General features: G+C 44.6%; 1 protein-coding gene across 1 annotated transcript in view; it reads right to left on the bottom strand.

Moving 5' to 3' along the window:
- Positions 1-12,637: 12,637 nt before the first annotated feature.
- LOC140357795 (uncharacterized) overlaps positions 12,638-23,655 on the bottom strand; it is a 91,602-nt gene continuing 80,584 nt past the window's right edge. Inside the window, exon 2 of the mRNA XM_072442311.1 lies at positions 12,638-12,985. Within this exon, the coding sequence (XP_072298412.1) occupies positions 12,638-12,973 (336 nt within the window). The 5' untranslated portion in view covers positions 12,974-12,985. The remainder of the gene's footprint in view (positions 12,986-23,655) is intronic.

Below are 23,655 nucleotides of genomic sequence, written 5' to 3' on the forward strand. Positions count from 1 at the left end.
AAAATACAGAACTCCAAAAAGTACTTTCTAAATAAATGCGCGTGTTACAAAAGCGCATTGACCGCTCCTGCTGGATGTCTTCCTTGGGTAACAGAATCCTCTTTCCCCCGTCCACTCCCGCGCTGTGCTGGACGATCGATGCGCACTTACAAACAACAACCTGCACTGGCGTGTGGACTTGAAACGAGTCTCTGCAGCTCTGATCCCACACGATATACAGCATGTGCTCCAAGACGGTCCGGAGAACAAAAAGGAGATCAACCTACACTGCAAATAAGCATGCTTTCTGTCCTGGCTGAGTGACGGTGGGCAGGACGTCCACCACGTACACAGAGACTGCCAGAGAGAAGGGTTTAGCGAAATTGTTAATAATTGGAAGAAACGTATATTTAGGTTTAGCAATCTGAAACCTTTTCTGAAGTTTACATCCCAATATGTAAGAAAAATGTAAACGTTAATATAAAATAAAAGAAGGCCTTGTAAAAACGCACAGCTAAGTTTCAATTTGTTTCTTCATTTTGTGTAAAAAAGGTTGAAATTAAAAAAATTCAAAATGTATAGCTGGATATCTTGTTTAGTATTTGAGTACTCTAGATGTTACTTTTACTGGCACATTGTTACTTGTCCTCATTAAAACTGAATTAAATTAAAGAAAAAATCTGAATTCAATAATAAATGCATTGTAAAGTTTAATGCTACTTTAAGTGCTGATCTTTATTCGTCTTTATCTGTTTATTGTTCTGTAGAGACTATTTGAAACAATGTTCATACATATATTCATTGAAATGCCTTCACCCAGTATTAGTATCAAAAAAATAACCCCAAAAGTAAAATTGCAGTATCGCCCGTGACGACAAAAACGGCCTTTGGACCCCTAAAGTTCTAACGTCCTGTATAAATCTATGGGATGCAAGTAATTAAATTAGAACATTTAGGCTCAGATTGGACTGTTCTTTCCATGAAAAAAACAAAAGAAATAAAGTAAAATATGAGATTCAGTTGTGACATAATAATAATATTTGTATTAAACCATTAAAAGTGCACGCTCTCTTTAAACAAAACAGGAAAATATTTGAATCGTTGTCGTGACACCCGGAAACGACACTCCAGGTTGTGTCTTTTCTACTGTTTACACCGCCATTACAAAGTCCCTCTTCTTTTCATCATTTTTTTTCTCTTTCCCTCTGCCTCAATCGCTCTCCCTTCTGTCCCTCTCTCCCTCCTTCACTCTCCTTTCCTGACATTCCTTCTCCTCCTCTCCCTCTCTCCTCCTCCTCTCCTCCTCTCTCCTCTCCTCCTCCTCTCCCTCTCTCCCTCCCTCTCTCCTCTCCTCCTGTCTCTCCTCTCCCTCTCTCCTCTCTCCTCCACTCCCTCTCTCCTCTCCTCCTCCTCTCCTCCTCCTCTCCTCCTCCTCTCCCTCTCTCCTCTCCTCCTCTCTCTCCTCTCCCTCTCGCCTCTCTCCTCCACTCCCTCTCTCCTCTCCTCCTCCTCTCCTCCTCTCTCCTCTCCTCCTCCTCTCCCTCTCTCCTCTCCCTCTCGTCTCCTCTCCCTCTCTTCTCTCTCCTCTCTCCTCCACTCCCTCTCTCCTCTCCTCCTCCTCTCCTCCTCTCTCCTCTCCTCCTCCTCCTCTCCCTCCCTCCTCTCCCTCCCTCCTCTCCTCTCCTCCTCCTCTCCTCCTTCTCTCCCTCCATCCCTCTCTCCTCCTCTCCTCTCCTCCTCCTCTCACACAGGTGTTCTAACGCGCTCAGAGGCCGGCACTGTGGGTGTCTGGGAGCCGGCCAATGAGGCGCAGCCGATGTGAAATAAGATTTGGACCGGGAGCGAAGGAGTGAGGAAGAGAGTGATGGAGAGAGGGAGGGAGGGAGAGAGTGAGGGAGAGAGGGAGGGAGGGAGCGAAGGAGTGAGGAAGAGAGTGATGGAGAGAGGGAGGGAGGGAGAGAGTGAGGGAGAGAGGGAGGGAGGGAGCGAAGGAGTGAGGAAGAGAGTGATGGAGAGAGGGAGGGAGGGAGAGAGTGAGGGAGAGAGGGAGGGAGGGAGCGAAGGAGTGAGGAAGAGAGTGATGGAGAGAGGGAGGGAGCGAAGGAGGGAGAGAGTGAGGGAGGGAGAGAGGGAGAGAGTGAGGGAGAGAGGGAGGGAGAGAGGTAGGGAGAGAGTGAGGGAGAGAGGGAGGGAGCGAAGGAGTGAGGAAGAGAGTGATGGAGAGAGGGAGGGAGTGAGGGAGAGAGGGAGGGAGGGAGCGAAGGAGGGAGAGAGTGAGGGAGGGAGAAAGTGAGGGAGAGAGGGAGGGAGGGAGCGAAGGAGTGAGGAAGAGAGTGATGGAGAGAGTGAGGGAGGGAGAAAGTGAGGGAGAGAGGGAGGGAGGGAGCGAAGGAGTGAGGAAGAGAGTGATGGAGAGAGTGAGGGAGGGAGGGAGCGAAGGAGGGAGAGAGCGAGGGAGGGAGAGAGGGAGGGAGGGAGGGAGGGAGGGAGAGAGGGAGAGAGGGAGGGAGAGAGTGAGGGAGGGAGCGAAGGAGTGAGGAAGAGAGTGATGGAGAGAGGGAGGGAGGGAGTGAGGGAGAGAGGGAGGGAGGGAGCGAAGGAGGGAGAGAGTGAGGGAGGGAGAGAGGGAGAGAGGGAGGGAGAGAGTGAGGGAGAGAGGGAGGGAGAGAGTGAGGGAGAGAGTGAGGGAGGGAGAGAGGGAGAGAGTGAGGGAGAGAGGGAGGGAGAGAGGGAGGGAGAGAGTGAGGGAGAGAGGGAGGGAGCGAAGGAGTGAGGAAGAGAGTGATGGAGAGAGGGAGGGAGTGAGGGAGAGAGGGAGAGAGGGAGGGAGCGAAGGAGGGAGAGAGTGAGGGAGGGAGAGAGGGAGGGAGAGAGTGAGGGAGAGAGGGAGGGAGCGAAGGAGTGAGGAAGAGAGTGATGGAGAGAGGGAGGGAGTGAGGGAGAGAGGGAGAGAGGGAGCGAAGGAGGGAGAGAGTGAGGGAGGGAGAAAGTGAGGGAGAGAGGGAGGGAGGGAGCGAAGGAGTGAGGAAGAGAGTGATGGAGAGAGTGAGGGAGGGAGGGAGCGAAGGAGGGAGAGAGTGAGGGAGGGAGAGAGGGAGAGAGGGAGGGAGGGAGGGAGGGAGAGAGGGAGGGAGAGAGTGAGGGAGGGAGGGAGCGAAGGAGTGAGGAAGAGAGTGATGGAGAGAGGGAGGGAGGGAGTGAGGGAAAGAGGGAGGGAGGGAGCGAAGGAGGGAGAGAGTGAGGGAGGGAGAGAGGGAGAGAGGGAGGGAGAGAGTGAGGGAGAGAGGGAGGGAGAGAGTGAGGGAGAGAGGGAGGGAGCGGAGGAGGGAGAGAGTGAGGGAGAGAGGGAGAGAGGGAGGGAGCGAAGGAGGGAGAGAGTGAGGGAGAGAGGGAGGGAGGGAGCGAAGGAGTGAGGAAGAGAGTGATGGAGAGAGGGAGGGAGGGAGAGAGTGAGGGAGAGAGGGAGGGAGGGAGCGAAGGAGTGAGGAAGAGAGTGATGGAGAGAGGGAGGGAGGGAGAGAGTGAGGGAGAGAGGGAGGGAGGGAGCGAAGGAGTGAGGAAGAGAGTGATGGAGAGAGGGAGGGAGCGAAGGAGGGAGAGAGTGAGGGAGGGAGAGAGGGAGAGAGTGAGGGAGAGAGGGAGGGAGAGAGGTAGGGAGAGAGTGAGGGAGAGAGGGAGGGAGCGAAGGAGTGAGGAAGAGAGTGATGGAGAGAGGGAGGGAGTGAGGGAGAGAGGGAGGGAGGGAGCGAAGGAGGGAGAGAGTGAGGGAGGGAGAAAGTGAGGGAGAGAGGGAGGGAGGGAGCGAAGGAGTGAGGAAGAGAGTGATGGAGAGAGTGAGGGAGGGAGAAAGTGAGGGAGAGAGGGAGGGAGGGAGCGAAGGAGTGAGGAAGAGAGTGATGGAGAGAGTGAGGGAGGGAGGGAGCGAAGGAGGGAGAGAGCGAGGGAGGGAGAGAGGGAGGGAGGGAGGGAGGGAGAGAGGGAGAGAGGGAGGGAGAGAGTGAGGGAGGGAGCGAAGGAGTGAGGAAGAGAGTGATGGAGAGAGGGAGGGAGGGAGTGAGGGAGAGAGGGAGGGAGGGAGCGAAGGAGGGAGAGAGTGAGGGAGGGAGAGAGGGAGAGAGGGAGGGAGAGAGTGAGGGAGAGAGGGAGGGAGAGAGTGAGGGAGAGAGTGAGGGAGGGAGAGAGGGAGAGAGTGAGGGAGAGAGGGAGGGAGAGAGGGAGGGAGAGAGTGAGGGAGAGAGGGAGGGAGCGAAGGAGTGAGGAAGAGAGTGATGGAGAGAGGGAGGGAGTGAGGGAGAGAGGGAGAGAGGGAGGGAGCGAAGGAGGGAGAGAGTGAGGGAGGGAGAGAGGGAGGGAGAGAGTGAGGGAGAGAGGGAGGGAGCGAAGGAGTGAGGAAGAGAGTGATGGAGAGAGGGAGGGAGTGAGGGAGAGAGGGAGGGAGGGAGCGAAGGAGGGAGAGAGTGAGGGAGGGAGAAAGTGAGGGAGAGAGGGAGGGAGGGAGCGAAGGAGTGAGGAAGAGAGTGATGGAGAGAGTGAGGGAGGGAGGGAGCGAAGGAGGGAGAGAGTGAGGGAGGGAGAGAGGGAGGGAGGGAGGGAGAGAGGGAGGGAGAGAGTGAGGGAGGGAGGGAGCGAAGGAGTGAGGAAGAGAGTGATGGAGAGAGGGAGGGAGGGAGTGAGGGAAAGAGGGAGGGAGGGAGCGAAGGAGGGAGAGAGTGAGGGAGGGAGAGAGGGAGAGAGGGAGGGAGAGAGTGAGGGAGAGAGGGAGGGAGAGAGTGAGGGAGAGAGGGAGGGAGCGGAGGAGGGAGAGAGTGAGGGAGAGAGGGAGAGAGGGAGGGAGCGAAGGAGGGAGAGAGTGAGGGAGGGAGAGAGGGAGGGAGGGAGCGAAGGAGTGAGGAAGAGAGTGATGGAGAGAGTGAGGGAGGGAGAGAGGGAGGGAGGGCGTCGGCTGCACAAATCCAGGTGGAATCTCCTCTCTACAAACATCACACCATTGCGGGTTGTTGGCTTGAGCCTCGCGTGCCAAGGTCTGTTTGAACCGCTGGAGGAAGAAGGAGAATTTCAATAGTGCGACTTTTGGAATAACGCTGGATAAACCAGGTGCTTTCTTTCCTCAGCGGGACAAAATAAATGTGGATTAGCGAGTTCAGGGCTAAAAAAGGTTCCTCTGCATACCTATTTATGATGGACTTTGAAATATTGAAAAGAATGAGTTGGTGCAAAGTTGAAAACAAATGTGTTATTTTTAAAATCTCAGCACTCGAGGGCCAAATTGGCTGGAAAACACAAAGACTTTTTCATTCGGAGGTCAGATGTTTAACCACCTTTGACCTGTTTTTATTTTTAATGATGTGTCTTTTGTATTGCATTGTTACATTTTTGTTGACTGACTTTTTTATGTAGAAACCCAACTAGAGACAGACGGTGAGAATTTGGCTGAAAAGTTGTAGTTTGGTAACACGCTTGTCATAAATAAAACTAAATAAATCAATAAAATTAAAAAATAACACAATATATGTAAAGCATGAATTAAATAAATATGTAAATAAAAACAAGGCAATATTTTTAGAACAGAAATAAAAACTTCTGATTAAAATATTTAATTAAAAAACAAAAACATTTCATTTCTGTCAATATAAGATTCTTTGCATTACCAGCCATTTATCTATTGTTGCGATATAGATATTGTGTCACCAAAAATGCCACGAACAACATGAACTGCACATAAACTACAAACTTTTGGCACGATCTCGTTGCAATTCCTGGGACGTTCCAGTGACCGGGCCGCGCTCCATACAAAACCCCCGCCAAAGCCGCATATGTGCAGGAGGCTTAGAGAAATGTGTCCAGTGGCTAATTCTATATGTGAGAGGATCATCTCCCCTCCCCCGGCTGCAGCGTGGAGCCTTGTGCAAACAGCAGCCTGCGCGTGCCCACAAACCTGATCACACAGCGTTACAGTGCACACGGGGCCCGTTCAGGCTGTGGGCGGGTGCCAGGGGCCACAAACCGCTAAAGGGCCCAAAGGCGGGATTTAGAAGGACTGAGGTGAAATACTGTTTTGTAAATGTTATGTGTCCGAGAAGAATCCAAGAGTCCTCATTGTTCAAGTCTGAGTCTGAGTCTGAGTCTGAGTCTGAGTCTGAGTCTGAGTCTGAGTCTGAGTCCTCATTGTTCAAGTCTGAGTCTGAGTCTGAGTCTGAGTCTGAGTCTGAGTCCTCATTGTTCAAGTCTGAGTCTGAGTCTGAGTCTGAGTCTGAGTCTGAGTCTGAGTCTGAGTCTGAGTCTGAGTCCTCATTGTTCAAGTCTGAGTCTGAGTCTGAGTCTGAGTCTGAGTCTGAGTCCTCATTGTTCAAGTCTGAGTCTGAGTCTGAGTCTGAGTCTGAGTCTGAGTCTGAGTCTGAGTCCTCATTGTTCAAGTCTGAGTCTGAGTCTGAGTCTGAGTCTGAGTCTGAGTCCTCATTGTTCAAGTCTGAGTCTGAGTCTGAGTCTGAGTCTGAGTCTGAGTCTGAGTCTGAGTCTGAGTCCTCATTGTTCAAGTCTGAGTCTGAGTCTGAGTCTGAGTCTGAGTCTGAGTCCTCATTGTTCAAGTCTGAGTCTGAGTCTGAGTCTGAGTCTGAGTCTGAGTCTGAGTCCTCATTGTTCAAGTCTGAGTCTGAGTCTGAGTCTGAGTCTGAGTCTGAGTCTGAGTCTGAGTCCTCATTGTTCAAGTCTGAGTCTGAGTCTGAGTCTGAGTCCTCATTGTTCAAGTCTGAGTCTGAGTCTGAGTCTGAGTCCTCATTGTTCAAGTCTGAGTCTGAGTCTGAGTCTGAGTCCTCATTGTTCAGGTCCAAGTCAAATTAATATAATATAAACTCATACTCTACATTTTCTCATTGTTTTACTGCTTATGCTCTTTTTAACCAACAACAGCAAATAAAATAATAATAATAATAATAATAATAATAATAATAATAATAATAATAATAATAATAAAATAATAATAATAATAATACAAACAGTTCACGGAAGAAAATAGACAAAAGTCGACAGTAAAAGAACTTGAGATATTCAAAGTGTCAGAATCCAACTTATGTAAAACATGAGCCTCATCACTGTCTGAACCTGCACCTGACTCTTGTGTACAACCTGCACCTGACTCTTGTGTACAACCTGCACCTGACTCTTGTGTACAACCTGCACCTGACTCTTGTGTACAACCTGCACCTGACTCTTGTGTACAACCTGCACCTGACTCTTGTGTACAACCTGCACCTGACTCTTTTGTACAACCTGCACCTGACTCTTGTGTACAACCTGCACCTGACTCTTGTGTACAACCTGCACCTGACTCTTGTGTACAACCTGCACCTGACTCTTGTGTACAACCTGCACCTGACTCTTGTGTACAACCTGCACCTGACTCTAGTGTACAACCTGCACCTGACTCTTTTGTACAACCTGCACCTGACTCTTGTGTACAACCTGCACCTGACTCTTGTGTACAACCTGCACCTGACTCTTTTGTACAACCTGCACCTGACTCTTGTGTACAACCTGCACCTGACTCTTGTGTACAACCTGCACCTGACTCTTGTGTACAACCTGCACCTGACTCTTGTGTACAACCTGCACCTGACTCTTGTGTACAACCTGCACCTGACTCTTGTGTACAACCTGCACCTGACTCTTGTGTACAACCTGCACCTGACTCTTGTGTACAACCTGCACCTGACTCTTGTGTACAACCTGCACCTGACTCTTGTGTACAACCTGCACCTGACTCTTGTGTACAACCTGCACCTGACTCTTGTGTACAACCTGCACCTGACTCTTGTGTACAACCTGCACCTGACTCTTGTGTACAACCTGCACCTGACTCTTGTGTACAACCTGCACCTGACTCTTGTGTACAACCTGCACCTGACTCTTGTGTACAACCTGCACCTGACTCTTGTGTACAACCTGCACCTGACTCTTGTGTACAACCTGCACCTGACTCTTGTGTACAACCTGCACCTGACTCTTGTGTACAACCTGCACCTGACTCTTGTGTACAACCTGCACCTGACTCTTGTGTACAACCTGCACCTGACTCTTGTGTACAACCTGCACCTGACTCTTGTGTACAACCTGCACCTGACTCTTGTGTACAACCTGCACCTGACTCTTGTGTACAACCTGCACCTGACTCTTGTGTACAACCTGCACCTGACTCTTGTGTACAACCTGCACCTGACTCTTGTGTACAACCTGCACCTGACTCTTGTGTACAACCTGCACCTGACTCTTGTGTACAACCTGCACCTGACTCTTGTGTACAACCTGCACCTGACTCTTGTGTACAACCTGCACCTGACTCTTTTGTACAACCTGCACCTGACTCTTGTGTACAACCTGCACCTGACTCTTGTGTACAACCTGCACCTGACTCTTGTGTACAACCTGCACCTGACTCTTTTGTACAACCTGCACCTGACTCTTGTGTACAACCTGCACCTGACTCTTGTGTACAACCTGCACCTGACTCTTGTGTACAACCTGCACCTGACTCTTGTGTACAACCTGCACCTGACTCTTTTGTACAACCTGCACCTGACTCTTTTGTACAACCTGCACCTGACTCTTGTGTACAACCTGCACCTGACTCTTGTGTACAACCTGCACCTGACTCTTGTGTACAACCTGCACCTGACTCTTGTGTACAACCTGCACCTGACTCTTGTGTACAACCTGCACCTGACTCTTGTGTACAACCTGCACCTGACTCTTGTGTACAACCTGCACCTGACTCTTGTGTACAACCTGCACCTGACTCTTGTGTACAACCTGCACCTGACTCTTGTGTACAACCTGCACCTGACTCTTGTGTACAACCTGCACCTGACTCTTGTGTACAACCTGCACCTGACTCTTGTGTACAACCTGCACCTGACTCTTGTGTACAACCTGCACCTGACTCTTGTGTACAACCTGCACCTGACTCTTGTGTACAACCTGCACCTGACTCTTGTGTACAACCTGCACCTGACTCTTGTGTACAACCTGCACCTGACTCTTGTGTACAACCTGCACCTGACTCTTTTGTACAACCTGCACCTGACTCTTGTGTACAACCTGCACCTGACTCTTGTGTACAACCTGCACCTGACTCTTGTGTACAACCTGCACCTGACTCTTGTGTACAACCTGCACCTGACTCTTTGTACAACCTGCACCTGACTCTTTTGTACAACCTGCACCTGACTCTTTTGTACAACCTGCACCTGACTCTTTTGTACAACCTGCACCTGACTCTTGTGTACAACCTGCACCTGACTCTTGTGTACAACCTGCACCTGACTCTTGTGTACAACCTGCACCTGACTCTTGTGTACAACCTGCACCTGACTCCTTTGTACAACCTGCACCTGACTCCTTTGTACAACCTGCACCTGACTCTTTTGTACAACCTGCACCTGACTCTTTTGTAGAACTGGACTCTCCGGACAGTTGTATCTCTGGTCAAACATCAGGTACAGTTCCGTTTAACGCGGGTCAATTACGCTTCATTTTAGCAGCGAAACATCAGCACAGCCGTAATACAGAGGAAGCTTTGGACTTACTTTGGCGAGTCCTGGCGAGCGCCTGTGGGGAGTAAGTGATGAAACAAGTTGGATTGAATATGAAAGATTGAAAGAGAGTGAGAAAAGAGATGGATGTTTCTAATGTAATGCTTAAGGCAGGGCCATGGCGGTTGGAATAATGAGTATTGCTCGAATCACATTGACTTTTGGGCAGCGGGAAAGGATAAATCATGGGGTCTTATTCTGTGTAAAATAAGATCTCAACAAAGATGGGATTATTTTTTTAGTTTAGCGGTTCAGATTTCAGTCGAAAATTGTGTGAATTGTCTCATTCATAAAGGGTGGACTGTGAACAGAAATAAAATTAACACGTATAGTGTATTTCCCATTGGATTCATAATTCTATAAAGATTTAGAGGTGGAGAGTACAAAGCTTTTTTACATTTGTGTTTTGTCAGGAATGTTCCACAAAATGGCAAGTTTTTTTTGTTGGCAATACAAAACTCCAGCAACTTTTTAGCAAGTTTAGAAATAAATGTTTTTTAGCTAAAGATAGAAATATTTATACTTAGCCTTAATCTTCAGCTGAACAAAAGATATCCCAAAAAAGACAAGAAGAAGAACAAGAAGAAAAACAAGAAGAGCAAGAAGATGAAGAAGATGAAGAAGAACAAGTAGAAGAGCAAGAAGATGAAGAAGAAGAACAAGAAGAAGAGCAAGAAGAAGAGCAAGAAGATGAAGAACAAGATGATGAAGTAGAAGAAGAGCAAGAAGAAGAGCAAGAAGATGAAGAACAAACAGAAAAAGAGCAAGAAGAAGAGCAAGAAGATGAAGAACAAACAGAAAAAGAGCAAGAAGAAGAGCAAGAAGAAGAAGAGCAAGAAGAAGAACAAGAAGAAGAGCAAGAAGAAGAACAAGAAGAAGAACAAGAAGAAGAGCAAGAAGAAGAACAAGAAGAAGAACAAGAAGAAGAGCAAGAAGAAGAGCAAGAAGAAGAACAACAAGAAGAACAACAAGAAGAAGAGCAAGAAGATGAACAAGAAGAAGAGTAAGTAGATGAAGAACAAGAAGAAGAGCAAGAAGAAGAGCAAGAAGAAGAACAAGAAGAAGAACAAGAAGAAGAGCAAGAAGAAGAGCAAGAAGAAGAGCAAGAAGAAGAACAAGAAGAAGAAGAGATAGAAGAAGAACAAGAAGAAGAGATAGAAGAAGAACAAGAAGAAGAGCAAGAAGAAGAGCAAGAAGAAGAAGAGATAGAAGAAGAACAAGAAGAAGAGCATGAAGAAGAAGAACAAGAAGAAGAACAAGAAGACATCACAAGGTGGATGTCACTATAGAGCTCTGTAAGTGTAGAGCGCCTCATACTGCAGGATCGCTCAAACACGTGTGAGTGAAACAAAACACAAATCCAGGAGTGTGTTTTCGACGCGCTAACAACTCTACAACACGCACTATAGGACCTTTAAAGTATTCATAAGTGTGGCCGATTGACTCACCACTTAACACACGCTCTCTGTGTACTGAATTTGGCCTACATTTTGACAAAGAGCGCACACACGCGACACACGAGTACGAGTGGCGCTGTCAGTTTGGACGCTAAATGAGCGGGACGAGGCAGTGGGGATCGGTAATGAGAGCAGTCTGTATTCACAAAGAGCATAGTCGATGGGCAAAACGGCTTGCGGGTGGCTGAGAAGTATCAAATTGTTCTATAGTGGCGGATACTGGAGTTATTTAGGAGATGTAGTACGTGGTTATGGCAGGACACACTTATATTGGTCATATCTCATGCTGTAGTGAAATAGTGAATCCCACTGACAACAAGGTGCATTGTGGAGCTTTTCTGTTGGGTCGCTGGTCAGTGGAGGCGTTATTGTGTGGCCTGGAATGTTCTATTAACTATTTACAACTGAACTAGCGATGGAGACCAGTGCGCGATACTACTGGCCCAAGTGACAAGTCAGATCTGTGTAGAGGCGAGCCTGCATGCAGTAAGAACAGATGCTTTTGTCAAACGCAAGATAGATAAGTTTAGATAAGGAAAGATATTGTGATGACCAGCAGGTGGAAGAGGCTCTACGATATATGTGAGGTTTAGTCTTATTAATGTTGATAAACCGTCAATCATTCGAGGCTAAATCGACAATACGTCTACGGTTAAAGCAAGAGTGTGAGAGTAGAATGTTGAAACCACACTTCAGAACGTTTTCCATGGAGTTGAACATGCTTTGTGCAGAGTCAGGTTTGTGGAGATGCAAGCCCAAAGAAAACAACCAAAAAGAACAAACTAAAACCTTTTTTTTTGGCTAAAACATTACTCAGTTTGGTTTTGATGGTTTTCATCAACATTTAACATATATAACTACATTCTCAATATTATTGTTTTTATTGATTAAGCGATGATTAAACGCTCTGACGATTAAGGACTGGACTAATATCATCAAAGACTTACGCACAATGGAAACAAATAACCTCAGGACTTAATTTAAAAAAAGAAACATTTAAAAAAGAATTCTTCTTTTTTGTTGTTGCCACTCCCTTATTTTCCTTGACTTGCCTTACATTCTACCTGGTCCAGCTCGTTTTTTTGTCTTTTGTGTTTGTGTTGTTGTTTTTTTCCCTTTCTGTCGTTTTATTTGTGTTGATTTATGATCTTAATTTTATTTTTATTTTAACCCAATGTCTCATCATGAATTGTCATTTTCTATTTCCAACCAAATGTAACCAAACATATTTCTTCCACTCAGTAGAGCTTAAAGATGTTTTGGGGGCAGAAAAATCCAATTATATTTCTGAGTGTTAAAATCATTTCTTAGTGTTAAAATAAAGCTTCAGTTCAGAGTCCACATGTCCAGAAGTGTTAACTCTAAAAACGTTCATTTAGAATCCCCCGCCATGGAGTCGATGGAAGGATATATTTAGAACATACTCCTGGCAGCTGGGAAACGGCACAAAACTGCTCCAACGAGTAAAAACTGGACTAAAATCACAACGGACGTATGCACAATGGAAGAAAAATCCCAGTCTGGACTCAAACGTTGTCACATTTTATGCACAATAGGACCCCACGAACACAGGAATATTGGGTTGTTTCCCTCTGACATGTCGCTGATTAAACCCATTCAAATTCCCAACACTTCTCTTCTCATTTTTACGCCGTGACACGAGTTGAGTGACAGGACGACTGCAGTATTGGTGAAAGGATATGGGCTGGACACCATGCGGATGCACCAGTTGCGGGGGCAGGTGGTCTGTTTGAGGCAGAAGAAGACCACCGGGGCCAGCTCGGGGTACGGCACCACCAGCGTGCTCAGGTCGCTGCCCAGGCTGATGTCTTCGCCCGCCGGACCCGCCTCCTCCATGATGTCATCGCTGTGCTCCGAGCCGTAGTCCTCCGCCGGCCCCGGCCCTGCCGAGGAGAGGACCCCCAGCGGCGCGGGACGCTCCTCGCTCGTCATGGCAACCCGGCTCTGTTCTGTGAGAGAGAAAAGACATAAAGAGATGAAGAACGGTTTGTCCGATTTGTAGAGCTGTGTTTCCAGACTTCAATATACATAAATATATTGAGGAATTGTAAAAAAAAGAAAAAAAAGAAAAGAAAATTCACCATCCACAAAATTCTTGGACATAATTTAGGAAGTATGACAATATTAAGACTATATTATGTTAATCCAACAGAAACTCTTTAAATGTTTTAATTGATGTTTAATTATCAGTCAAATTTGAAATATCAGTCAAAGGAATCACAAAAATGAAGAAATATCTCTCAAGATTAATTTATTTTTAATTTTTTTATCAGCACTTTTTGCGGCTTTTTTTTTCAATAAATACTATACTTTTTGTGCATATCTTCAAACAATATTAACACTATTATCCACATTTTGATATGATTATTTTGGATTGCATAGAATGGACTAAATGTATGTATGAAATAATCACAGCATGGCAGGACAAGATACACATGTCTGTAGGGAAAAGGGAAATGAGAAATTAAACCTGTTTTGTATCAGGATATTTCACAAATGTTGAGTTTCTTACTATAGAATACTGCTTCCCGTGCAAATACTTGACCTTCTAATGCAAATCCCCAATGAAGCTCATACAGCAGATACTTCTAGTGCAAGAAGTAAAATTGTAATTTATTTTAACTTTTCTCCTTTTTCCCTGTTTGAGAGAAGAAAAAGACACAAAAATCTATTTAAAATGCAACTGACCATATTTTCCTATTTTTCATGTAAGATAAGATAAGATAAGATATTCCTTTATTGTCCCACATGGGGAAATTTCATTGGTGCAACGCAGGTAGATACAGAGGTAGATACAGAAGAACAGATCACTTATAGGAAGTCTGAAAAACACTTTCAGTAGAAGATCTCCTATAAATAAAAACTCCCATAGACAAAACCTCCCATTACACGACAAGGGATGGAGGGGAAAAATAATAAAGATAAAAATAAATAAATAAATACCATTGCATATGATCACGACAGTAATTGCACATGAATTGCACATGAATTGTTTTTATTATTATAGTTTCATTGTTCATTTGTTTTGTTTAATTTAATCAATTCATCCATACATTTCTATGGAACGTTGTAACTTCAGAGGCTAAAAGTGCATTTTTCTCCCACAGAGACTTAAAGATCGACTCTTAAAGTAGCACCTACAAACACCAAACTTTATAATCTTGGACTTAACAATCTTTTAAAGGATTGTACAGAAGGATTTGGTGATATCTACATCAAGGCCTGGTTTAATTAAAGTTTTCACGCGACAAAATGAAATGAAAAATTTAAACCTTTCTTTCAACTCTTTAGATTTATATGTCCCAATTTTTTTTTTTTTATACTGAAACATACATGATGAAAATGTCAAAGTACATATTTACAACCTAAACTACACAAAATCAATCACCTGCAGTGTCTCACATTAATCTAGAGCCTACACGTCTTTAAAAAGTCTTTACAAAATGAATGGGATTTCCTTCATGGGGAGAAATGTTGAGCTCCATACAGTAAATTCAAATATTCCCTCTTATCGTCAATTATTCCACAATGTTTTCCTTCTCAGCTTCTAAAAACACTTCTATAAAATCCTGATTGAACAACCTCTCTTTCCCAATTGGCACCACCACAACTCTCTGATATTTAGTAGTTGTTGTCGGAGCCCCTTCAGGCCCATTTGTCTGATCAAGCCTAAGGGAACGTTCTTACGCTGCGCTCACTTTTCTGCATAAAACAAGTGACGCTTCCTGCCAGAAGTGGGCCCTCGTAATCAAAACGAGGCTGGCAAACATCGGCGTGGAGCGCGCCGATGTCAGAGCTTATCATCGACAGGCCATTTAACCGCGTCAGAGTGCGCTGCCCGAGGAAACGCCGCTTTCCTTTTACAACGCGCGAGAATTTGACAAGACGCCGTTCGAATATTGAACATTTTAAGGATTTTTCGACGTTCCATAAACTATTAAGGGCTTGTACCTGGTTTTTAAATATGTATATGTTTTATAGTGCAAAGAAACACTCTTTACATTAGGACCTGTGTGACTGTAAAAAGTATGTATTTAAAAATGTATAAGTAAAGGGAGTACAAATATTTGCCTTACCCGCCAGCCCCTCCCATATTCTGTTCGAACAAGTAAGGGTCTGGATTCGGACCATTGGGGGGCGTCAAAAAAACTTTCCAGCATTAACCGGTCCAACCACCGCCTCTTATTTGTGTCACGTGTCTCTCAAATGCAGAAGACGTTGTGTCACGTGTCTCTCAAATGCAGAAGACTTTGTGTCACGTGTCTCTCAAATGCAGAAGACTTTGTGTCACGTGTCTCTCAAATGCAGAAGACTTTGTGTCACGTGTCTCTCAGATGCAGAAGACTTTGTGTCACGTGTCTCTCAAATGCGGAAGACTTTGTGTCACGTGTCTCTCACATGCAGAAGACTTTGTGTCACGTGTCTCTCAAATGCAGAAGACTTTGTGTCACGTGTCTCTCAAATGCAGAAGACTTTGTGTCACGTGTCTCTCACATGCGGAAGACTTTGTGTCACGTGTCTCTCACATGCAGAAGACTTTGTGTCATGTGTCTCTCAAATGCAGAAGACTTTGTGTCACGTGTCTCTCAAATGCAGAAGACTTTGTGTCACGTGTCTCTCAAATGCAGAAGACTTTGTGTCACGTGTCTCTCAAATGCAGAAGACGTTGTGTCACGTGTCTCTCAAATGCAGAAGACTTTGTGTCACGTGTCTCTCAAATGCAGAAGACTTTGTGTCACGTGTCTCTCAAATGCAGAAGACTTTGTGTCACGTGTCTCTCAAATGCAGAAGACGTTGTGTCACGTGTCTCTCAAATGCAGAAGACTTTGTGTCACGTGTCTCTCAAATGCAGAAGACTTTGTGTCACGTGTCTCTCAAATGCTGAAGACTTTGAGTCACGTGTCTCTCAAATGCAGAAGACTTTGTGTCACGTGTCTCTCAAATGCAGAAGACTTTGTGTCACGTGTCTCTCAAATGCAGAAGACTTTGTGTCACGTGTCTCTCAAATGCAGAAGACTTTGTGTCACGTGTCTCTCAAATGCAGAAGACTTTGTGTCACGTGTCTCTCAAATGCAGAAGACTTTGTGTCACGTGTCTCTCAAATGCAGAAGACTTTGTGTCACGTGTCTCTCAAATGCAGAAGACTTTGTGTCACGTGTCTCTCAAATGCAGAAGACTTTGTGTCACGTGTCTCTCAAATGCAGAAGACTTTGTGTCACGTGTCTCTCAAATGCAGAAGACTTTGTGTCACGTGTCTCTCAAATGCAGAAGACTTTGTGTCACGTGTCTCTCAAATGCGGAAGACTTTGTGTCACGTGTCTCTCAAATGCAGAAGACTTTGTGTCACGTGTCTCTCAAATGCAGAAGACTTTGTGTCACGTGTCTCTCAAATGCAGAAGACTTTGTGTCACGTGTCTCTCAAATGCAGAAGACTTTGTGTCACGTGTCTCTCAAATGCAGAAGACGTTGTGTCACGTGTCTCTCAAATGCGGAAGACTTTGTGTCACGTGTCTCTCAAATGCAGAAGACTTTGTGTCACGTGTCTCTCAAATGCAGAAGACTTTGTGTCACGTGTCTCTCAAATGCAGAAGACTTTGTGTCACGTGTCTCTCAAATGCAGAAGACTTTGTGTCACGTGTCTCTCAAATGCAGAAGACTTTGTGTCACGTGTCTCTCAAATGCAGAAGACTTTGTGTCACGTGTCTCTCAAATGCAGAAGACTTTGTGTCACGTGTCTCTCAAATGCAGAAGACTTTGTGTCACGTGTCTCTCAAATGCAGAAGACTTTGTGTCACGTGTCTCTCAAATGCAGAAGACTTTGTGTCACGTGTCTCTCAAATGCAGAAGACTTTGTGTCACGTGTCTCTCAAATGCAGAAGACTTTGTGTCACGTGTCTCTCAAATGCAGAAGACTTTGTGTCACGTGTCTCTCAAATGCAGAAGACTTTGTGTCACGTGTCTCTCAAATGCAGAAGACTTTGTGTCACGTGTCTCTCAAATGCGGAAGACTTTGTGTCACGTGTCTCTCAAATGCAGAAGACTTTGTGTCACGTGTCTCTCAAATGCAGAAGACTTTGTGTCACGTGTCTCTCAAATGCAGAAGACTTTGTGTCACGTGTCTCTCAAATGCAGAAGACTTTGTGTCACGTGTCTCTCAAATGCAGAAGACGTTGTGTCACGTGTCTCTCAAATGCGGAAGACTTTGTGTCACGTGTCTCTCAAATGCAGAAGACTTTGTGTCACGTGTCTCTCAAATGCAGAAGACGTTGTGTCACGTGTCTCTCAAATGCAAAAGACTTTGTGTCACGTGTCTCTCAAATGCAGAAGACTTTGTGTCACGTGTCTCTCAAATGCGGAAGACTTTGTGTCACGTGTCTCTCAAATGCAGAAGACTTTGTGTCACGTGTCTCTCAAATGCGGAAGACTTTGTGTCACGTGTCTCTCAAATGCGGAAGACTTTGTGTCACGTGTCTCTCAAATGCAGAAGACTTTGTGTCACGTGTCTCTCAAATGCAGAAGACTTTGTGTCACGTGTCTCTCAAATGCAGAAGACTTTGTGTCACGTGTCTCTCAAATGCGGAAGACTTTGTGTCACGTGTCTCTCAAATGCAGAAGACTTTGTGTCACGTGTCTCTCAGATGCAGAAGACTTTGTGTCACGTGTCTCTCAAATGCAGAAGACGTTGTGTCACGTGTCTCTCAAATGCAGAAGACTTTGTGTCACGTGTCTCTCAAATGCAGAAGACTTTGTGTCACGTGTCTCTCAAATGCAGAAGACTTTGTGTCACGTGTCTCTCAAATGCAGAAGACTTTGTGGCACGTGTCTCTCAAATGCAAAAGACTTTGTGTCACGTGTCTCTCAAATGCAGAAGACTTTGTGTCACGTGTCTCTCAAATGCAGAAGACTTTGTGTCACGTGTCTCTCAAATGCAGAAGACTTTGTGTCACGTGTCTCTCAAATGCTGAAGACTTTGAGTCACGTGTCTCTCGAATGCAGAAGACTTTGTGTCACGTGTCTCTCAAATGCAGAAGACTTTGTGTCACGTGTCTCTCAAATGCAGAAGACTTTGTGTCACGTGTCTCTCAAATGCAGAAGACTTTGTGTCACGTGTCTCTCAAATGCAGAAGACTTTGTGTCACGTGTCTCTCAAATGCAGAAGACTTTGTGTCACGTGTCTCTCGAATGCAGAAGACTTTGTGTCACGTGTCTCTCAAATGCAGAAGACTTTGTGTCACGTGTCTCTCAAATGCAGAAGACTTTGTGTCACGTGTCTCTCAAATGCGGAAGACTTTGTGTCACGTGTCTCTCAAATGCAGAAGACTTTGTGTCACGTGTCTCTCAAATGCAGAAGACTTTGTGTCACGTGTCTCTCAAATGCGGAAGACTTTGTGTCACGTGTCTCTCAAATGCAGAAGACTTTGTGTCACGTGTCTCTCAAATGCGGAAGACTTTGTGTCACGTGTCTCTCAAATGCAGAAGACTTTGTGTCACGTGTCTCTCAAATGCAAAAGACTTTGTGTCACGTGTCTCTCAAATGCAGAAGACTTTGTGTCACGTGTCTCTCAAATGCAGAAGACTTTGTGTCACGTGTCTCTCAAATGCAGAAGACTTTGTGTCACGTGTCTCTCAAATGCGGAAGACTTTGTGTCACGTGTCTCTCACATGCAGAAGACTTTGTGTCACGTGTCTCTCAAATGCAGAAGACTTTGTGTCACGTGTCTCTCAAATGCAGAAGACTTTGTGTCACGTGTCTCTCAAATGCAGAAGACTTTGTGTCACGTGTCTCTCAAATGTAGAAGACTTTGTGTCACGTGTCTCTCACATGTAGAAGACTTTGTGTCACGTGTCTCTCAAATGCAGAAGACGTTGTGTCACGTGTCTCTCAAATGCGGAAGACTTTGTGTCACGTGTCTCTCAAATGCAGAAGACTTTGTGTCACGTGTCTCTCAAATGCGGAAGACTTTGTGTCACGTGTCTCTCAAATGCAGAAGACTTTGTGTCACGTGTCTCTCAAATGCAGAAGACTTTGTGTCACGTGTCTCTCAAATGCAGAAGACGTTGTGTCACGTGTCTCTCAAATGCGGAAGACTTTGTGTCACGTGTCTCTCAAATGCAGAAGACTTTGTGTCACGTGTCTCTCAAATGTAGAAGACTTTGTGTCACGTGTCTCTCACATGTAGAAGACTTTGTGTCACGTGTCTCTCAAATGCAGAAGACTTTGTGTCACGTGTCTCTCAAATGCAGAAGACTTTGTGTCACGTGTCTCTCGAATGCAGAAGACTTTGTGTCACGTGTCTCTCAAATGCTGAAGACTTTGTGTCACGTGTCTCTCAAATGCAGAAGACTTTGTGTCACGTGTCTCTCAAATGCAGAAGACTTTGTGTCACGTGTCTCTCAAATGCAGAAGACTTTGTGTCACGTGTCTCTCAAATGCGAAAGACTCAAATATTTTCGTAACATTTAGAACAAAAATTTTGTTCTGAATGTTCCGAATATATTTAATATATAACTTCATTCACCTCAGATTTACAGAGTTTAGTGCGTTGCTTGTTGACTCAGCAGAAGTCGGCAACGTTTCTCAGTTATTTTTAATCTTTCCTCTTAATCCACCATGTTTGTTTAGACACGAACGAACAATGCGTTTGTCTGATTGGTTAATCCGCCTTTCAATCACTCCCTTTGGAAATTGGATTTTGAGTTAAAAAAAAAAAAAAAAACGTTTAATCAGATTCTCTGTTTAAACAAAATGACAGAAAAAACTTAATCAGATTTGTAATTCTATTTGGTTTATTTAATCTTTGGATTTCTGCGCAACATTATGAGCCGATTGAGGAAGGATTTATCAGATTTCACAGCCTTAATCCAAGCGTTAAATAGGAATGTAAGATAAACTAAATCAGAGATACTTTTGTGTATTTAAAGGTACTGCCCCTGCTGGTTAAAAGCAACACTACACCCGATCTTCCCAACATTATTCATACAAATGACATGGACTATTGTTACCTGCAGAACCAACAGTTGACTTCGTTTGTCGGGCTATTGTAAGTAACTCTTTCTCGTTAACGTCTCTAAGTCCTGAACAATCCTCGCCGCAAAGTGTTGACAGAGAGAAGGACAAAACTTTCCTGGCACCCGCCGCCGTCTATGCATCAAAACACTAATTCCACTTTGAAGCCAGTCACAGTAGTCTAAATAAATGCACAACATATTGGACCTGGCTGCTTTTAACTGGCAGCCAAAAGAGTAGCAGGCTGGAGGCAGGGAGCCAAGGCGAGACTGGCCATGTGGGTTTGCATATGCAGAGGAAGTACGAGCCGAAATACAAGATGTGAGAAGGTTTTAACGACGAATACAAATCAAACAACAGAATCTGCCATTATTGTGCAGAGAAAATAATAATGCAAGTAAATGTTGCGTGTTGTTATTGTCATTTTCTTTCTTCGTTTTTTTTTTGAAAGAATGTTTGGTCCGTCGGCTTCGTTAGACAGGAGAGGACAGGAGGAAAGCAGGAAAGACATTCAGCAAATAATCTGAGCGAAAGTCACGGTTAAATTTAAATGTCACATGATTTTTTTTTCTTTTTTCACTGTGTAATGTTTAAATTAAAGTTGTCACATTCTGTTAATTTAATTAATTCGCTATCATAACGTTCTTTACGGATTGTAACGCAAACATCCTTTAAAGTATCAAAGGCACTGTGTTTTAAAATGTGAATTGTTCTTTTTAAAGTCTTCACAGCTCCACATGTATCAATCACTTACATATTCATTCTGAGCATTCTAAATATGCACCAAGATGAGTTTGTAAGCACTTTTCACGAGTCTGTGAGCCGCCCAGGGAAAACTAACTAGCATTAGCATGCTAACGGCAAACTTCCTGCTTCACTGAGAATAAAAAAACTCTATATTTAGTGTTGTGGTCTCGTTTTCACCCAAAACAGATTTTACTTTAATACATGAGCAAAACAAGAATAATGGGTACAGCTATTGATTTATTTAGGATCTGCATTTTTGTTGTTGTTGACTAAATTAAGCATATTATGTTGACAGAATCTTTAATGACTTAAAATGAACAGAACATGAGATTTTAATTTGAAATTTCTCAAAAAGAACCTGTTAGAATCTTTCTGTGATCCCGGATACGAGGTTAAAATATTCAAATTAGATATAACTTTTACAGATATAACAAATGAAGCCTGCGTAAATTCACCTGGAAGACTTAACTCCATCCATCTACATCAAGGCCACCATGGAAGGACCCCTCTCCCCAGCGCCATCATCTCACTCAAGCGGGCGTGGCCTGTCCGTCTGTGAGAGTCAGATCCCTCCTTCACCATGGACTCTTCCAGGTTTCTGCGCTTATCCCAAAGAGGTTATGCAGTTTTTCCTGGCCAAAGAAGGAGGGTGAAAGGTCAGGGGGCGTCTGTACCATGGCCCCTGCACCTGCTCCTCATCCCCAATCAACGCTCTCAGTGACTCCTCCCCGCTCCCAATCAGCACCAGGCTGTCGCATTTAAGCCCTCAGGCAGATGGCTCGGCCGCTCAAACCGTACTGCGACCCACCACCTCCCCTGCTCCTCCTCTGCATTCCCCTCATCCTCTACCTTCTCTTCACATCTACCACCACCAGTCTCCAGGCTCCGGGGGGAGACATCTAATACAAATAGATCATGGAGTGCCCATGATTGCAACGTCTTCCGCCGGGGTCTGAGCGCCAAATGACTCACGAATAAAGCTCGCTAAACAGTCCATTCTCGTGGTCTCTTTGTCTCTCCAGGGTGAAATGTAATGCTGATTTTCTTCTTAATTACCACAGCATTGGACATGATAGACAAGTTAATCATGTTTTAATTTGGTGTTTTGGTTCTGAGGATGATTCTCCAATCAGAAAGCAGAGTGAGCCTCACAAGAGTCTCTCATTTGTGTTGCCAGTTCCAAAGTCTAAATCCAGTGTTTTTAAGCCTGTGCTTTGTCCTGCCTCTGAGCTGATGGTCACTACCTAAAGCCTGAGTCAGAGCTGGTTCAGCCTGTGCAGCTCAGATTGACACTATAGTTTGGGGTTGGGCATTTTTTGGGGTTTGACAACGCCTCTTTAAAAGCTGAAGCTATTTATTTATTTTTAATGCATTTGGAGAACAAACTGACCCCAGAATTGTTGATTTGACTGAAAATATGTGGGTCACAGCCAACTTTTTATGGTTCCCATGCCCAGCAGCTGGATTCTTTTCATCAGATGTTGGACAAAAAGGGCCCTACAACTCAAAAATTTCAAATGTTGCCTCGTTCTTAGAATTAAATCTTGAATAAATCAGGCTTAGAACAAGATATGAAGAAATCCTTTTGTCAAAATCTTATGAAGTCCAAGACTGTAAAGTTTGGTGTGTTTGTAGGTGCTACTTTAAGGGCTGATCTTTATTTATCTGTGGGAGAAAAAGCACTTTGAGAGAATGACCTTTGCACTTACAATGTCTAAGAGAAATCTGTGGATGTAGGCGGTTTTAATAAAATAATAAAACATCTTTAGGAGCAGATTGGACATATTTGTTGTTTCTACATGAAAGCCAATATGTTGAGAGAGCAAAAAACAAAACAAAAATGTGACTGTAGTAATGCACTTTGAATGAATTTATGTACAATTGTATTTTATTTTAGTTTATTTTAGTTGTTTCATTTTATTCATTTTAGGGTTAGCCCTAACCCTTATTGTATTGTATTTTATTGTATTTATTGTATTCATTTTATTGTATTTATTGCATTTATTGTATTTATTTTATTAGACAGTGCATATTAATAAAAAAACATCTTTATATATGCCAGAATTAGCCAATAAAACTTGTACTACATATACTTGGACAACATTTGACCTGCTTCATTGGTGATTTGATGGTTTCTCAAGGGGGCGACCTTGTAAAAGCGCCCTCTCTGACACAGGTGGGCTCACTTGCCACGCGTGCCACTCCAAACCCTCGCCCACATTCCTCATCCTCACTCAGCATCCATCACAGCTCTACCTGGCTCCTCTCCGTGTCTCAACAAAGCGTTTCTCAAATCACGCTGTCATTTCGCATTTCCTAAAGTGGACTCATAAATTAGCTTCCCATAGCAACAGCTGTGCTTCCTCCCGAGCCAGGAAGTTTATTCTTACTCTGCAGTGTTTTATTTCCCATGACAAATCTGCCTTCCCTCCAGCCATTACCGGATCCCCAATTAAAACAAGAGGAGACAGCAGCGGCAGAGTGTAATTCCATACATAGTCCAGGGTAACATGCTTTATTCGTGATTTCGACGCGCTCGGTTGACAAGAAATGGTGATAATGTGTTTACAGCGTGGAATAAAAGGGCTGTAAAATCATGTTGAATTGTCACGATTCAATTATTCGAGTAATGGAATATATTCTGCCAACGACAAACTAATATCTAATAATAGTCTTTGCATGGAAAAATAAAGCTGCTAACCATGTGTAGAATATTTACAACTCATTTTCACCATTTCTTGTGTCATTTGGGGTCATTCCTGCTCTTTTGTCTGCACACGACTTGCTTTGGAGCCTGTGTATAGTTAAGGAAACGAATATTCCATTGCTAAATTAGTTGTTGAATAATAATCATTTAACT

Source organism: Eucyclogobius newberryi, unplaced genomic scaffold, assembly GCF_026437365.1.
Source record: "Eucyclogobius newberryi isolate DKJ021-1_F unplaced genomic scaffold, fEucNew1.0.hap1 SCAF_13, whole genome shotgun sequence".
Classification (NCBI taxonomy): domain Eukaryota; kingdom Metazoa; phylum Chordata; class Actinopteri; order Gobiiformes; family Gobiidae; genus Eucyclogobius; species Eucyclogobius newberryi.